This window comes from Labrus mixtus, chromosome 7 (genome assembly GCF_963584025.1).
Source record: "Labrus mixtus chromosome 7, fLabMix1.1, whole genome shotgun sequence".
NCBI classification, from domain to species: Eukaryota; Metazoa; Chordata; class Actinopteri; order Labriformes; family Labridae; genus Labrus; species Labrus mixtus.
Window position 1 is genome coordinate 26,673,572 of NC_083618.1, and position 17,455 is coordinate 26,691,026.

The following is a 17,455-nucleotide window of genomic DNA, read 5'->3' on the forward strand; positions in this document are numbered from 1 at the left end:
AACACATCACAAAATTAATACAACTTCTATATTAATGGGAGAAGTAAAAACAAAAAATGTGGAAATGTAATGACAGCAAAGGGTATTATACGATTAGTTTTAAAACAGCCTTTAAGAAAACTGAATTTAAGGTTTATACTTATCCAGTCTAATCAAATGTATTTTAATCTAGATTTGACTCTGTACAGTCATAAAATTAAAAAGGGCACCAGACCTATCCCTGTTCTCTACCAAACTATAATGGCTTTTTGTTCCTTAATTGTCTTCATCAACCTATTGCCTGGAAAGGGGGCATTGTTATTATCCCCCAAAGACTGAAAATGGTAGATTATATCCCTTTTACATAGCTTCATGTGTGTTTTGAGGTTGTGCAATGCTGTGTTTGATTTGTTTTTTATGCTTTATTGAATCGTTTATGTATTTTATTTAGTTGTATGTATGTAAGCAGAACATACATATACATATGCTCTTTATTTATGCTCTTATCTCGTTTTTATGCTCTTATCTTAACTCCTCTTATGTTTTAACTTGGTAATTTCTTATCTTACTTACTTTGTCTATTTATGTCTTATATTTATATTTACTTTTATTTTTTAAATTAATATTATAGTTTTTTTTATCCACTTGTTTCTATTTCTTTTACTGCTCTTACCTTCTTATTGCTGTTATCTTTTTATTTGCTTTTAGCTCTTATAGTTTCTTACATCTTTTTAAATCTTTGGTTCCTCTTGGTCTCAGCTCGTGTTGTTGGGTTCTTGTGTTGCCTGGGTTCTTATCATGGTTCTTGCGATGGTCGGGTTATATATGTCTATTGGGTATCGTGCACTTTGGGTTCTTTTCTGTTGAATTGTATTTAATTATTTTTAGTATTTTACATTTGTTATGTTCTTGCTGTTGTTTATGTTCTTCTGTGTTTGGTTTAGTTTGTTCTTGTTTTTGCTGTTTGTCAAAGCACTTTGTAAACCTGTGTTTTTAAAAGGTCTAAAGGTTAAATTAAGAGGTGAAATAAATTAAGCTTTTTCTTCGTAAATGCAGTAGAGGGCGGTAGAAAGTATTGAATCATCCGTCAAACATCAGTAGAAGAAGTAAGTGACCAATCAGATGCGCAGTCTGGAAATCAACAAGGAAGTGGATTTAAGGCGCCAATTTTGTTTTTTTCGTCGTCTGGATTGGAAAACATTTTCTGTATCTTGTACCCTAATTTTCCAGCTTTTCCATCGAAACTAAACGCTGCGACGATGTCTGAAAACACGTTTCCTGTCTATACCGCGGACGCTATCGTGAACTTTTACCGAACAGAAGTTCTGACCGGACAAGAAGCGAAACACTTCACGAAAAACGACCTGACGCCTGCTCCCAAGGTAACTTTACCTTTACTAACAGATACTGGCAACAATTATTATTATTATTATTGTTATTAATAATAATTAAAAAGATATCTTGAGTACTTTAACTTTTGTTTCTCACCAACCGGTAATGTTCAAATATATATTCAGTTTTAAGACAAATACTTTTTTTTTAACGTAACATTTACGACGATGTTGCGTTCAAGTCCTTACATTTCAATCTGAAATTAAACAATCCGTGTCAACGATTATCTCTCACGTTTGTTAGAGCATCAGACCGTTTTAAACCTTCATCATAAAATATGTATTTTAATTATCAACTTTTCAATAGTTATTGTTTACGGTTATTGGTACTCCTCTTCCTCCTCCTCCTCTCCTCTTCCGCTTCCTCTTCCTCCTCCTCTTCCTCCTCTCCTCCTCCTCCTCTTTTTCTTCCTCCGCCTCCTCTTCCTCCTCTCCTCCTCCTCCTATTTTTCTTCCTCCTCTTCCTCCTCCTCTTCTTCCTCTTCTTTTTCTTCCTCCTCCTCTTCTTCTTCCTCCTCTTCCTCCTCCTCTCCTCTTCTTCTTCCTCCTCCTCTCCTCTTCTTCTTCCTCCTCTCCTCCTCCTCTCCTCTTCTTCCTCCTCCTCCTCCTCCTCCTCCTCCTCTTCTTCTTCCTCCTCCTCTTCCTCCTCCTCTTCCTCCCCCTCTTCTTTCTCCTCCTCTTCTTCCTCCTCTCCTCCTCCTCCCCCCCTCTTCTTTCTCCTCCTCCTCTTCCTCCTCCTCCTCTTCTTCCTCCTCTTCCTCCTCTCCTCCTCCTCCCCCTCTTCTTCCTCCTCCTCCTCTTCCTCCCCCTCTTCTTTCTCCTCCTCCTCTTCCTCCTCTTCTTCCTCCTCTTTCTCCTCCTCCTCTTCCTCCTCCTCCTCCTCTTCTTCCTCCTCTTCTTCTTCCTCCTCTTTCTCCTCCTCCTCTTCCTCCTCCTCCTCTACCTTTACAATAAGGTATCACGCAGAAAAGCTTCAAATCACATATCACTTCTTCTATAAGGCATCTACAGGTTTGCTCCTGTAAATTAATATATCTTATCTTATCACACTTGGAGAGCTTCAATCAGTTATTCAATTTAAGATACATTTTTGCTTAAATCATGCCAAAAAAAACATTTGATTAACATCTTAAGGGGATCAGTCAATAATCAAGTTTTATTCTGTCGCCGCTGCGCCTACTCTCTGACTGCTACTGTTGGTCTCATCTCACTCACAGCCAGTTTCAATGTTTGATGTTTGAGCTTCAGCTGTCAGTCCTCTGTGCTCACATAAACTACAAACACATTAACATCGCCTTTTCTTCATCTCTCTTACAGCCAGAGACCGTCCAAACCTTGTACATGAGAGTGTTGCATCTCCTGTATCGCTTCAGACCTGAGTGTCACTCGATGGTAAGTACTGACAGCTAACATCAGAATTGTTTTTTATTGCCAGGTACATTTGCATATACAAGGAATTTGACTTGGTGTTTTTGTGCAAAACGGTTAACTAAGGAAATTTAAGGCAAAAATATCAAGAACTTAAATACAAATAAAATAGAAGAAGCAATTACTTATTTTTAATAGAGTATAAACAATGTAAAAACACAAATAGACAAAAGGTGAGGTATTCAAAGTCCAGTGAGCCTTAATGTAACGCGTAAAATCTGTTTAAGCCTTCACATTACTGTAATGCTATCTGACTGTCTGACATCTAAGCCTGTGTACCATTTATACATCACAAATGAGTCACTGTCGCACACTTCGTTGTAATTGATTTATTTTCTGTTCATTTGTCAGGACAATACATGTAGGCATTGCTACATCTAATTAAAGTGCAACCGATGTATGTATGACGTCTTGCCAATGGCTCCTTGTCCCTGGTTAGGCTTTTAGGAAATAACACACACATGATACAACGACATTGTCTGTAAAATAGACGTAAAAGCTGACTTTCATTCATTAAAGGGCCTGATTTCCTTTTTGTTCTCCCACAGGTTCCGATGTTGGAGAACATTCAGCATCCAGCTTATCATGAGGGGGCGACTGCTATCATGAGTGTCTACATGCGCATGTGAGTTATCATGTGGTCTCTCCTGGATGTTACACAACATGAACCAACCACCACAGGATTAAGTGTTTGATGATGTATCTGATAACATACGATTTTTATTCAGAGAGATGCATTTCTGTCATTCTAATGTCAACACTTTGCCAGCTCAAGAATCGTGTTTCAGCGTTATATTATGCATGAACTGTACTGTTCACCTGTATTCATGTTTTTTTAACAACACTGGGTTTTTGTTCTAGGCGTCAGTTTCTGCCAATGTGCCTGGTGTATGATTTTTCACTGAATGATCTTCTCGCTCCAAGTAAGAATGTTTTTTTTCTTTCACTCCAGAGATCTTCACACATCTGACATCTAATCTAAAATTTAAAATCTCAAGGTAACCTGGATAACGTTTGTTGTTCTTTCTTTCCAGAAAAGCAGAAGACTCTGACTGTGCTTAGCGCCATCATGAACTTCCTTCACTTCAGACAGCAGAGAAGGGCCGTGATCCTGGAGAAGCAGGCCAAATTTGTATGTTAGATTAACAAGTGTACATACACAAACCTACAATTGATGTCAGTTTTTAGTTGTATTTTTTTTTTTTTTAAATAATGGCCCCTTTGAGCTATCTTAGTCCTCATAAGACATGGTCAAGGCTGTCAGTTTTATCCAGGTTTCAGCGTGTATGTGGAGTTGCAGGTATTCTAACAGTTCGTGTCTGTTGTCAGAGGGCAGATATGGACAGGCTGCAGGCTTACACTAAAGGCAATTTGGAAGCAGAGAGGAAGATCGAGATGCTGACGTAAGTGTTTGATCAAATTCATGTGATTTATTTATTCTTGTTTGATATGACGCTGCTCCAGGAAATTTGAATATAAACTTTATTTTAAGACAATTTCAAACACATTTTCTAACATTTTGTATCATTACAGATGATGACAGTAACTTTAAAAATAATGTTTTAGTTGCATCCCTAAACTTAAATTAAAGGTTAATCTATTTTGCAATCAATTGAAATCAATGTTATGTCAAGATCATAAGCCAAATGTCTCAATAATAATAATAATATTCACTTTTTCCTGCTGCTTGTTTAGGACCATTCCTCCTGAACAGCAGGCCGAGGCCGATGAGTTGGCAGCAGCTCTCTCTGAGCTGCAGACCAACACCATGCATGAATACCAGGAAGTGGTAGGTTTTAAAAAAAAAAAAACATCAAAATATTAAAACCATTGTTGTGTTTCCGTGCCTTTGGGTGACAAATGCCTCTTCTTTCAGAATGCAAAAAATGACAGCCTCGCAGAGTGGAAAACCAAAATTGCAGAGAAGACTCAGAAACTGGTAGGTTGCTGTGTTGTAAATATTTTAAACTAACCATTAACACTCTCTTTTTAGGTTAAAAATGATTTAAAACAATTTGTGGCCTGGCGTCTGATGTTTGCTGGGTGCATCTGTGTGTGTCAGGCCCAGGTGAAGGTTGATGTTAGCAACCTGAAAGAAGACATCGGCAAGCTTAAGTCTCAGATCGTGGAGTCTCCAGAGGAGCTGAAGAGTCAGATGGAGAAGATGAGGGAGAATGTCAAGAACATCAAGAACTCCATTGTGAGTAGAAAAGAGGACAGGTCACTTTGTTGTATGTGACTGATCGTTCACTCACCTGTGTCATGTGATTGTGACGGTGTTGTTTCCAGAAAGAAACAGATGAGCGCGGGGTGGAGCTGCAGAGCATGGTGCAGAGTGTGACCCACACGGACACTGAGATACAACAGATGTACAATCTGCTGCAGGACCTGGAGAGCAGCATGAACAAGACAAAACAGAGACAGGAGGAGGTAAGTAAAGGCACTCTGATGGTCTCCTAAACCAAATCTGTTAGATAATAGGCACATATCAATTTCTATATCAATCTGATCAGATACTATGGGGTCAGTTTGTGGAATGTATGGGTATATTTCCGACCTGTTTTTATTTAATTTTTCATTTATTCATAAAATTGCTGCGCGTACGGGAGAGAGCTCCATCTCCTCTCGTCTCCGTGCAAAACTGAAACTCATGGCTTAAAAATGTTAATGTGCAGCTGCTTGCTGCTGATACTGTGCTGGACTCATAAATAACAGAATATCGAGTGGAACTTCGCAAGGCGTAGGTAGTCGTCGTGTTTGGGTCTGTGCGGGTGTGTGTGGGTAAATTGAGCAGATTAAAGTTGTCTGTTGCAAAAACAAAACTGATTTATAGAGGAAAACACATTTGATATAAATACAAACCTGATATATACCCTAAGATAAGAGTATGACGAGTACTCCACCACTCAGGTATCTCGTCATTCTGTGGGAAACACTGATAATAATAATAAAGACACATCAGAAGTGCAGACATGTAAAGATATACAGCCTCCTGTAGAGATGTACTTTATTTCTAAAAAGAAATCAGTGTATTGTTGTGACACAGACTGATCAAGAAACATGAGCCCCATCAGTAATGCTTTTCTGAACAGGTTGCCGTCTTGAATTGTTTGCAGTAGTGTTTTTATTTTTGCCTTGCTCATGTGTTTGTGTGCAGCACCAGGAGCTGACAGCTCAGTATGAGAAGAAGCAGAAGGAGCTGAAGAACCTCTGCATAGAGGAGGGTCAGCTGAAGCGAGCTCTGGGCATGAAGCTGGACAAAGAGTCCAAACAGAACATCCGCAGGCAGAAGAGGAGGGAGATAAAGGAGCAGCACGTTCAAGACGTGTTGGGGTATGTTCATGCCACATTATTAGTCACAACAACCTTTTTTTTTTTTTTTTTACAATAGCATGATTTACAGTTATAAATCTGAAAAATAAAACAATGACAATCCTCTCCTGTTCTCCAGGCAATGTAACCAAATCCATCAGAAACGAGAAGATATGGTTGACAAAATCCAGGAGATCTCCGGAGAGTCGCAGCAGCTGAAGGCAAAGATCCAGAGCCTGAGAGACGTCTGCAGCAAAGAGACAAAGAAAGCTCAGGTACCACCACTTCCTCCTCTGCGCGTTTTGTTTTTGTTTCATTCAATACTTAAGACTAACGTGTCACTTCACTGTGCGCAGGCTCTGTTTGACACCCTGTCAACCTCGTTGGAGGAGCTGCACCGGAGGATCGAGATGCATGTGGTCGACCTGAAGCTCGACGTCACAAAGATGTCTGTAAACTTTTAATAGATCTAAACCTCGACCTCTCTCATGATATTACTTTGTGGTCTTTAACTTCTTTTTAATGTGTTTTTTTTAACGTTTTAAACTGTTGATGTTTTTTTCTATATATTTAACAATTTAAAATATAGTTGTATTCAAATGTAAATAAATCTTTACTCTTCAGTACAGATCATAGATTCTAAACATTTGTTCTGTGCTCAGAGTTAATACTTTCTAAAACCTTCATAATCTTAGCAAAAACATCTAAAATGACTTAATACTTTAAATTAGTAAGTGTCTTTTTATTTTATTTAAAAATGAAATATCTACAGGCAACTAAAATGTGCTTAAACGGGCTATAGGAACCCAAGAAGCACAAGATCTACATTGTTATTTCTTCATTATTTGAGGATCACAAGAAAAGACCAACAATCTTTTCTAAACTATCTTCCCTGACTGAGACTCTGAGCATTAACCGCCTGGTTTCAACTGACAACAAAGTCTTTCATAAATAAGTCATTCAAATCACATTTTAAATCCGCTGAAAATGAAGTGATTAAATTCTTCAAGATTCCAAGGTAGAAACCAGTTTCCAGTTGTTTGGTGGGAAAGGTGGCAATGGATTACGCAACATACCAATTTAAAAATAAATTTACAAGAAAAACAGGTTGACCAGCAGTCCAAACACAGCCATCATTGCAAATTAGTCATGAAAAGTATCCATAAATTCAAGGGTTAAAAAGTTGATAAAACTTAGGGGGAAGCTGATGTGGATATTTAGATGAAGTTGGTTTCAGACACTATATCAGAGTCTGTATTCAGTCAGTATTTTATTTTCACATAAGGATAAATAGATCTATGTATAACATCTGCAGTATATCTATATAGCTTTCTTTATCTATAGATCTTTGTGATTCCAATGAAAATTCAGAGTCTAGAAATCCAAACATTCTTCTGAGACCTGCTGCTGGTGGAGGTCCCATGTGGTGTTCATGGTGAATAAAGTAATCAACGCTTAAGTACTAGTTCTGGCTAGTGACTCATACTGCACTTATTTCACATTCGTGTCATTCACCACAATCACCTGGCAAACATCCTCCCAGTTTGGCGCTCTATTTAAGCTGTTAGATTTCTGGTCTCTCTCTCTCTGCTCTATTGTTGCCAGCGTCGCCCTACACCAGTACTGCGATCAAACCTTCAGCCCCTCCAGCATCCACCTGCAGACTCTGGCTACGTAGTTTCAAATGTTATTTCATCACCTCTCAGATTTCTGCATGTGAAATAAAGCTGCAAGGTGTGATGTTATTTTAATACCATTACAGGTGTGAATTGTCTGACTGAAATAAAGGCAAGCGATGGAAGAATGGTTTCAATACAGTAATATTCTTATCTTCATAATGCTTCCATAGTAAGTAGGAGGGGGGAGGGGTAGTTTTGGTTTCTTGTTGCTAAAAATATCAATCACTTATCCAGAAAGTGTTAATTACAAGTACATTCAAGACAAATAAGCATAAGGTAAAACTTCTAATTTGGAGAGCCCGTCGTGTGCTGGCAAATCAATGCAAGAAAATCCTGTAGTGAAAAAAAGAGCCTGTGGGTCGTGTGTTTGTGACAGCATAACAGAGTAAAATCCTCAGCATGTCTCACTGTGGGCTACTAACATCTCCTGAGGGGAGTTGTGTTTTCAATCGCCGCTACGTCTTTTACAAATCATTTTTAGTGGCTGTCTTCGTGTGTGGGCGCCATCTTTGGTCCTTCCACTGTGTTAGGATGCCTCTTGTTGGTCCTCTTGAAGAAGGCCAGCTGAGCTTTGTAGTCTATGACCTGAGTCCTCATCAGCCACAGCTCCTTCCGCAGTTCATTGATTTCAGCAATCAGAGTCACATTCTCCTGCCGAAAACATATTAAAAAAAATACATAAAACTGCTCAGACTTTCATCACTGGAAGAAGACATGCTGAATGCAATTAGTATCATATTGTTTCTGTAATTCTAATAAACACAAGTCTTAAATACCCATACACTTTTTTAAGAATTGTCCGTGTAATGCCCTTTGTTTTATAGTTTACCTTCATCATCTTGACATAGACTCTCTCGTGATCCTGAGCTGATTTTGCCAGCCTCGTCTTCAGACTGCCAATAATCTTCTCCATGTGATCATGCTGACGAATAAAGGCCCTATGGATATCTTCGTCTACAGCTTTCTTCTCCACCTTGGAAACAGCACACACACATAGTATGTAGTACAACTCTTAAGAAGACTATTTAAGTAATGTGGAAATAAGTACATGTTTAATAAGTATATCCTGCACTCTCACAGTTTTATACTGTCACTGCAATAAGCTGTTAACATATAGTGCTCTATGTAAAGCACTTACCCGATCAGACTGTGGTACATAGCGGGTATAGATGGTCTGCACACTGTCCTTTAGTTTCTTTGGCTCCTGGATGAAGCCAACACAGTTATGGAGATCTGACTTGATCCGCTGGAGTTGTGTCTCCAAATCTTTGTTCTGGTCAAAAAAATATTTTGCTTTCAAATTGACCAATGATAAAAAGTATTTGTATCGTCCCAGAACAACGCTTTCTGGCATTGGTGACATGAATTGAAACGGCTACAGTGCAAAGTAATCGTCCAGGGAGAACTAGAACATCCACTAAGAGAGCTCATGTTTATATTAACAGGCTCAGATTGATCTTCAAAGACATCACACTCCTGACTATAACAGTAAGTTTTACATTGCAGTTTTGGTTAGATAATCAACAGTGTGTGTCATTACCTTCTGCATATCTTTCTGCATCTCCTTGTCTCTGGTCCTCAGTTTGAGCCTCAGCTCAGAGACAGTGAGCTTCAGCTGAGTATTGCTGTTGTCGGTTTGCACCAGCTCCTCCTCGAGCTGTCAAACACAAATTCACTGTCAATAGAACGTTTCAGTTCATCTTGGCATTAAGTAATGTAAAGTAATGCAGGGGTATCAGTGGTGTCCAAGGGAGCGGTAACACCAGATTAAAAAAAAACACAAAAAACTCCCTAACATGGACACATAACTCTAATATGTTTTGGAAGTGAAGCCTAACTTTTTAGCAGCTCTGTAGAACACTTAGGGGTTGTAAACATACCAGATGGATCCTCTCTTTTTTTTTATTGATGTCACCTTGTTGAGGCTCAGTCTGCTTCTTCATCTCATTTAACTGGAAATCAAGAACAAACTTCAGCTTCTCCAGTTCCTGGTTCTTCTCCTTCAGGTTGGAGATGGTCTTATCCTGTAAGAGGGAGAGATATGTAGTGGATTACCTACATTTCTGTCTATCGTTTTGGTTGATGATTAGCTTAAAACTATTTTAGAGCAAAATGGATACGGGGGATAGAGGCAGTATGTTGTGGTTATGGCGCTAAATGAAAATAAAAACAACTCTTCTGGATTTAATCTAATCTATTTTAAACTGTCAAACCCCTGATATCAGCTACCTTGTCCTGGTTGGTCTTTTCGTGTCCACAGATCTGCCGCTTCAGCTCCTCAATGTCACTCTCCAGTGAGCGGATCAATCCCGTCAGCCTCTGGCGCTCCTGCTTCATCTTGTTTATGTCTGTGCACTTCTCATCGATCTGTTTCTGTAGAGTATAGACCTGAGAAGAAGCATACCCACAGTAAAAGAAATGAAATAACAGAGGAGGCAAACGGGGGTATAGTGATGTGAAATATAAGAGAAGAAGAAGCCTGGTTGAAAATACAACAGTTCAGATTTTAGTGAATAGCAGGAGCTTGGCTCACCTTTTGTGAAACAATACCAGTCTCTGCTTTCAGATTTGTGCTGAACTCCTTCTCAGTGTGCAGCTTCCTCTCATACTTCATTTGCATGTCATGGATCTTCCTCTCCTCATCCTCCTCTACTTGTCTTATCATCTCTTTAAACTCCCGGATCTGCTGCTGCGGTTCCTCCTGACACTGCAGAAAATCGAAGAAGTCATACTCTATATCAGTGGTTCTCAACTGGTGGCTCGCGGAGCTGTTTTCAGTTGGTCACGACTATGTTTGGTACAAACTATTTTTTAAACACGTTTGTCTTGTTCAGTTTCTTGCTTCTGTCAGATGTTTTGCACCATCTGAGGTACGAAACATACGACATAAGCTGCAAACTGCAACATTTTTATTTATTTCAAATATGATTGGTTGAAAAATATCAGAAATTTGGGTCGCTGTTTATCAGTTGGTGGTGGGTCCTGAGGCTAGACGGGTTGAGAACCACTGCTCTATATGATGTCTCTAAAGCTCTGCCACTTCCTCCTACTTCACCCACTGACTAACCTGAGACAGGAGCTGAGTCTTCGCCCGCAGCCTGGCCTCGTATATCTGCGTCACTTCCTCCAGGGCTCGGATTCTGCTCTCCTCTACGGCCTTCAGTTGCTTCTCGTTGTCTTCCTGCATTTTTTCATATTTCTGCTGAAGACCCTGGTACCTCTCGTGCTCCACGATCAGCTTCTGGCTGTAGGATAACTCTGTGTAACAGACAGAGAGACAAGATGATTTATCCATGTAGGACAAAGATACACTGTCCCTGGATTGTTCTGACATTGATCATATCTACTATCCTGTCCTTCTCTTACCCAAATCCTTCAGCTCTTTTGAGTGTTTCACTGTGACCTCTGCAGAAGTCTCCTGGTGCTCACGTTCCTGCTTTTCCATCTCCATCTCCATGGCCTAAACATACAGTACATGTTAGATTGTATTGTATTGAGGCCTTCACTGATACAAGCACAGCTGTGTGGTAGCGACAATCAGCTGACCTGTTGCACTGCATTCAGAGATTCTATTTGAAGAGAAAACTTGTCAGAAAGCTCCTTTATTTTCTCGTTGTAGTTGATGTCTTTCAGGCGTAGCTGATACTCGTTCTCCATCTGCAGCTCCTCCAGACGCATCCGGAGCTCGAGCATGTTCTGGATCTGCAACACAGACACAGGTTCACAGGAACAGAGCTTTCGGAATTGTCTGTCATGGTATAACACACATATACACACCAACAGACCTTCTCCTCCAGGTCGGACCTGGTGACAAGGACCTCTTCAGTGTGGATCATCTGCCTATTGCTCTTCAGTCCGCGTCCTTCTTTATCGATGATCTTCCACATCAACAGGCAGCCATCTTCAGACGCAGACAGCAGGAACTGTTCATCAAAAGTGATCACCATCTGAAAGCAAACCAGGTAAGCTGATGGACTTAGTTTTATAACAGCAGACATAACTGTTTTTTTGTAGTTCTCAAACATTATAGTTTTCAACCAATACTCAAAGATGAATGATTACTGATTTCCTGTCAGTTCAGTGTTAGACCAACCTTGGTGACAGGGCCACAGTGGGCCTGGTACATGATCCATTCTTTCTGGATGGGTAACGGGTATTTAATGGCTCTGATGGTTCCACTGGAAGTCCCAGTGAAGACAGCCCTTCCGGAGTGAGACACTGCCACAGCCGTGTGAGCTACGTCATCACCAGGAACCTCCCTGAGGACCTGTGGACCAAAGACCAGCACATCCAACAAATGGTAATTGGACCTGAGCTTGTACAGCGCTTTTCTAGTTGTCTGACTACTCAAAGCGCTTTTACACCACAGGTCACACCTACACATTCACACTGACGGCAGAGGTTGCTATGTAAAGTGATCATCATAAGTAACTCATCCCATTCATACACAAGCAATTCGGGGTTAAGGGTCTTGCCCGAGGACACATCGGCAGGAGCTGGGGATCGAACCCTCGACCTTCCGGTTGAGAGACGACCACTCTACCAACTGAGCCACAGCCGCCAACAGATAACATAATCATTTAAAAGTCCATACATATGTGTTCTAAAGGTTGTCTTTATTTTCAAAAAAATTGACGAGGGTTAATTGCACTCTGATGCCATACATCAGTGATCATATAACCATCAACAGAACTTTGTAAACTTGATGAAAACATATGCTAAAAATGTCATAGGTTTTTTGATTTCTATTATTTTATCTGTCCAGAAGATCAATGTTATCCAGGATAGATTGATTAAACAGTCGAGGAGGCACGCACACACAGACATATAGAGACCTGATGAGGTACGTCCAAACTTTGACAATACATCTGTTGATGTGCAATCTTTCCCCTTTAAAATAAATCTACTCTTGTTTCTGGTTCAAAAGCATGTACAAAGTTCTGATGTCAAATAGATGACAAAACCACGTTCTTATATATAGTGTCATTACATCATTCACAAGAGGCTTCTTCCAAGTGTGCAGTGAAAACCAATCACGTGTAAAAAAAACTATACTCATGAGACTAAGAACATCAATGAAGTGAGAGAGAGGCAAACAGATAAGAGGGGCGAGACAAGCAGTACAGTGTGTGTGTGTGTGTGTGGGTGGGTGTGTGTGTGTGTGTGTGTGTGTGTGTGTGTGTGTGTGTGTGTGTAGGGTGATTAAAGTGGTTTGTCAACTCAGTTTTCTTTATATAGCACCTTTCATACATGAAAACATGCAGCCCAAAGTGTTTCACAAAAGAACAGACAGAAAAGAACAGAATTAAAACACAAAGAAGGTCAAATACAAAGAATTGACATTTTTGTATTGACATTAAATAAACGACATAAAAAGAAGAGAGAAAAGAAATGCAAAAACAATGATAAAGGAAAAAGTAAAAGCAGTAAAATCACTCCTAATTAAAAGCCAGATTAAAAAGGCAGGTCTTCAGTTTATGTTTAAAAACTCCCAGAGAGCTTTTATTTATAATTACCTCTTACAAACATGAAGAACAGAGTGAAATTCAAATGTGGAAGCTATAAATAACTAAGAAGAAACTAGATAAGCTGTAAATCTATTTGTAATGCATTCCTTGATTTATATATGCAATTAAATGTGATTAATTATCACAAAGCCTGTAATTCATGAGATACACTTTTTAATCAAAATACATTTAATAAATTTTTTGTAATTGCACTAGCAACTCCCTTTGAAGAATGTTTGTCAAAAATTCAGATTTTCTCCAAAGCTTTTTTCTCCAAAGCTTTTTCATTTATGTCTCAGAAGAGACAGAGTAGTATGTTTTTTTTACTGACCTGACAATCTTGGATCTCTTTCAGTGTGAAGTCTGTCCCCACAGCCAGGATTGTCTTGTAGTCTGAGGAGAAGGCAACACCAGTGTAGCTGCAGGACTTTAGGACGCTCTCAGACTCTCGCTTGCCAGTTTGGATGTTCCACTCGTACACTGCACCATCCACCCCACATGACACGAGCCGGCTGTCATCCAGACTCCATTCAATGCCATGCACCTGCATAAAAAGTTTCCACTTTACTAAATCTTTTTGGGAAGGTGCTCAACTTATTTTTTTTAACTCACTGCTGTGAGATAAACACATCTGCATAACTCACCTTTCCATTGTGGCCCTTCAGATTGATAATATTCTCAAAAGAGAGGACAGAGTAAATGTGGATGACATTTCCGTTGACAGCTGCAAACATGTGGCCACCATGGCTAAAAGAACACTGAGGTGTGGAGAGAGAAGATTCGACAAATGTTAAGAGCTGATAAGTGCATCATGTGGCTGTGAAATAAACAATATACAAATTGAGTGAACACACAATCAAAATATATATCCCACCTCTCTGCAGCCGCGTACAGTGAACTCCTTGAACGTGCGGATGTCATCAATGAGCAGGTTCATCAGCCTTAGTTTGTCCGAAAAGCCCACCAGAACGAAGAGGCCAGTGGGGTGCAGAGCCACGCTGTAGGCCTCCTCCTGGAACTCCTTGTACAGCTCCAACGCTCTGGTGACAATTCACATTGAGAGGCAATGTAGAGACACATGTGCTCTTAGTATACTGTACCTGGGCTTTGCATTTGCTGCAAATTTGCTGTCTTCCATCAGATTTTGATAACAGCTCTGTTTGATTGCTGGGGCCTCTACAAGCCAGGACTTTAAAATAACTCCCTCTTTAACTCTGTCTCAGGCTTACCTCTGTGCCTCATCAAACTTCAATATGCAGTAAAAAAATATTTCAGTCCACTTTGTTTAGATTTGAATGCCTTACCAACACTTGACATAGGTAAAGCAACAGATTTTGGTGTGATTCTGTCTCTTACTTTCTTACTTTGTTTCATAGTTCCAGATGCGGACAGATTGGTCGAGAGAACTGGTGGCCACAAGAGGCTTTCGAACGCAGACGGACAAACCGGTGATTGACTTGGAGTGGAAGGACTGCGACAGGAACTCAAAATGCTCCTCCTGAGTGACGAACTTTACATTCACCGTAGGGATTTTAAGTGCAAGTTAATTTGAAGTTTAGAACATGAAGGAGAGAGGAAGAGCAGAGCAAGACGGGAAGAACAAATCTTTGGAGCCATGTTAGTGATTCTGTGATGTATAAGGGTAGGCAAAGATGAAACCTACATAACTGACTTTAACTTGATATTTAGATTAGAGACTAATGTGCACAATGTTAGTTTTGGCAGTGACATTTATAATAAAGTATTTTAGTAGCATGTTTATTAAACAAGGAGGCTGTTTTAAACAAACTAACAGTGATGGTGTAGACAAAGTCAGTAAACTGGTAGGTGTGACTGTTATACCTTGTTTGTCTCCACAGAGGACAGGCTGAAGCTGTAGAGCTGTCCTCTGTCTGTGCTGATGGCCAAAGTCTCCTCTGCTGGACTGATGCACATTGTGTCGATCAACTGACATTCAGCCGGGGTTAGCTCACTGCAGTTTGGGTCTGGAGGGATCTGAGAGAGAAATATACAAATGATCACTTGTGATACACACAGAGCCCGTTGTAGTATTGCTACCTGAATAAACTTGTACCTGAATCTCGCTGCTTCTCCTGTAACCTTCGTCCTCGTTCTTTTCAAAAAGACAGACAGTGCCTGGCCCGAAAGAGCATGCAAAGCCCTTTGAGTACGACACAATGGCTGTGATGTGAGGCACATCGGGACCTTCATCCACATCATCGTCTTTGATCTTCTTCATATCCAGTTGTCTGTGCAGTGAATGAATACAATTAGCAACAGTGAGATTCTGCAAAAGTTAGGATGCACTGCTAGAGCTATGTGGATTATTGATTTACAACTAAAATTTGCTTAATTGAAATAGTTTAATAACAATCTGTCAATACACCCATAATCAGTTTGACACCACAGGATCAATTCATGTTGTCAGAGAGCTTTCAGCAACATCTCACTCACTATCTTTATCATTGTATACAGATTAATCAGCTGTGATTGAGAACGCTCTGTTATACTTGTGCTTATCTGTAAGTGTGATCACATTTCCCATGGTTAGATATATATTGAAAAAACAATTTTTCAGGGGTGTTTGTGGGGTAACATGTAACATGTATCTGACCTTGGATTAATAAAGTTGTATTAGTGTATCAAAAGCAGAGGTGGGACTAAGATGTTGTTTTTAAAAGTCTCAAATAAGTGTTAGGTCTTTGCCATGAAGTAACGAGTCGACTCTACAACACCTTGGCTTTTTGAAGTCTAAAAAGTAATCATGCAACCTTAACTAAATCAAGTTTTATATTTATATTATTATATTTTTGAATTATTTTTCTAAAATGAAAAGTCTAAAATGCAATACCTCTGACTCCATGTCAGTGATTTGTACTCTTATTACATTTAACACCTGGCTTATGCTACACAATTACATTAAGCATTCATGTGTAAGAGTCGACTATGTGTGGATTTCATGTAGTCCACCTTCTGACCTATCAGACGGATCCTGCACAGCCTTAGAAGCCAGGTCGATCTCTCTTCGCAGCTCTCCAGACTCAAACACCAGCAGCCTGCCTGTGTCTGTCCCAGCAATCACCCGTGTTGCTGACGTCCAGGCATGGCACAGGAAGTTGATGGACTCGACTTTGGGGAAGCTGTTCTGTTTGAGGGCTCCCTCTGCGTAGCGGAAAAGCTTGAGCACACCAGTTCCGCTCACACAGAGCTGCATGTTGTTGTAAGGGTTGAAGCTGACCTGATGGGACATGAACAAATAAAAACACTCTCAGAGCATGAATGTTTGTGTTTACAGGGAGCTGCAGGCTGCTATGATTTAGCATGAATGTCTCACCTGGGACACAGGATTGGTTGAGCTGCTGGTCTTCACTGTGGCTAGGACTTTCTGTTTTTCCCAAAGCCAGAAGATCAGCATCCAATCCGGGCCACCTGTCTGGCCTATTAGGTACTTGGAGTCAGGTGAGAAAGCCATGCAAACAAACTCTTGAACAAGCATGTCTCCTACAGTGAGGATTTTCCTTTTTCTGCCCTGTTCATGCTGCAGGTCAAACACAGTGATGGTGGCTTTTTCTCCACTCTCTGATACTGCCAGGTAACGCCGGTTGGCACTGATGGCAAGAGCATGCATGGCCCGGCTTTTCTCTGAACCTGTTAGACACAAAAACAATGGAAATTACATAAATAGGGTGAAAAAAAAAAAAAAAAAAAAAAAAAACGGGCTTAAAAACTAGGCAGAAAAGAAAATATTAACTTGTATATTATATATAAAACACAAAAAGGGCTTAAAAGTAATTTAACATACCTGGAATGAATCTCTGACATCTTTGGACGGTGTTGTAGCACACACAGCTGTTTCCGCTCGGGAAAACTACAGTTTGCTCATCGACAAAACTCAAGTTGTTACCCACACCTGTCCGTAGGCCGAAGATAAAATGAGACTGTGCGACGACAGAGGCCATTTTTCTTACACAACGACGTTTGAATTAATTAAATCAACAAAGGTAATGCAAAAACTTCTTCCACTGATAAACATGCATTTAGTTTTTAAAGCCAGAAACGAGCGTCACTCTGAGCAAAACGCGCCTTGGCAGGTATGCTTGCTGGTGTGGTTAGAGTCTGGTCGCTAGGCAACCCACACGGCAACTGTTTTCAATTTCCT

The 17,455-nt window shown here is 40.1% G+C and overlaps 2 protein-coding genes across 2 annotated transcripts; one reads left to right on the forward strand and one right to left on the reverse strand.

Annotated features, from left to right (window-relative positions):
• Positions 1–1,112: 1,112 nt before the first annotated feature.
• nuf2 (UF2 component of NDC80 kinetochore complex) lies at positions 1,113–6,704 on the forward strand. Its single transcript, XM_061041431.1, has 13 exons — positions 1,113–1,361; positions 2,688–2,762; positions 3,347–3,423; positions 3,660–3,721; positions 3,833–3,930; positions 4,128–4,201; positions 4,494–4,587; positions 4,675–4,737; positions 4,861–4,998; positions 5,088–5,228; positions 5,956–6,131; positions 6,250–6,385; positions 6,467–6,704. The coding sequence occupies exons 1-13, from the start codon at positions 1,239–1,241 to the stop codon at positions 6,572–6,574; spliced, it is 1,365 nt and encodes a 454-aa protein (XP_060897414.1). The 5' UTR covers positions 1,113–1,238; the 3' UTR covers positions 6,575–6,704.
• Positions 6,705–7,998: 1,294 nt separating this feature from the next.
• On the reverse strand, positions 7,999–17,256 carry cfap57 (cilia and flagella associated protein 57). The gene is made up of 21 exons (XM_061041432.1): positions 17,099–17,256; positions 16,631–16,944; positions 16,275–16,534; positions 15,371–15,545; positions 15,139–15,291; positions 14,661–14,806; positions 14,171–14,336; positions 13,941–14,054; positions 13,628–13,840; positions 11,883–12,056; positions 11,575–11,736; positions 11,336–11,491; positions 11,156–11,249; positions 10,857–11,047; positions 10,323–10,496; positions 10,019–10,177; positions 9,670–9,813; positions 9,330–9,446; positions 8,928–9,062; positions 8,619–8,762; positions 7,999–8,440 (listed from the first exon to the last, which is right to left on the reverse strand). The coding sequence occupies exons 1-21, from the start codon at positions 17,253–17,255 to the stop codon at positions 8,267–8,269; spliced, it is 3,522 nt and encodes a 1,173-aa protein (XP_060897415.1). The 5' UTR covers position 17,256; the 3' UTR covers positions 7,999–8,266.
• Between the last annotated feature and the right edge of the window lie 199 nt (positions 17,257–17,455).

Coding starts and splice junctions, on each gene's coding strand:
- cfap57 (XM_061041432.1), bottom strand. CDS start 17,255: ATGGCCTCTGTCGTCGCACAGTCTCATTTTATCTTCGGCCTACGGACA. Junction 9,447..9,669: donor AAAAAGAGAGGATCCATCTG/GTATGTTTACAA, acceptor TGTGTTTGACAG/CTCGAGGAGGAGCTGGTGCA. Junction 9,063..9,329: donor TGCAGAAAGATATGCAGAAG/GTAATGACACAC, acceptor TTTTTTGACCAG/AACAAAGATTTGGAGACACA.
- nuf2 (XM_061041431.1), top strand. CDS start 1,239: ATGTCTGAAAACACGTTTCCTGTCTATACCGCGGACGCTATCGTGAAC. Junction 4,999..5,087: donor AGAACATCAAGAACTCCATT/GTGAGTAGAAAA, acceptor TGTTGTTTCCAG/AAAGAAACAGATGAGCGCGG. Junction 6,386..6,466: donor AAGAGACAAAGAAAGCTCAG/GTACCACCACTT, acceptor CACTGTGCGCAG/GCTCTGTTTGACACCCTGTC.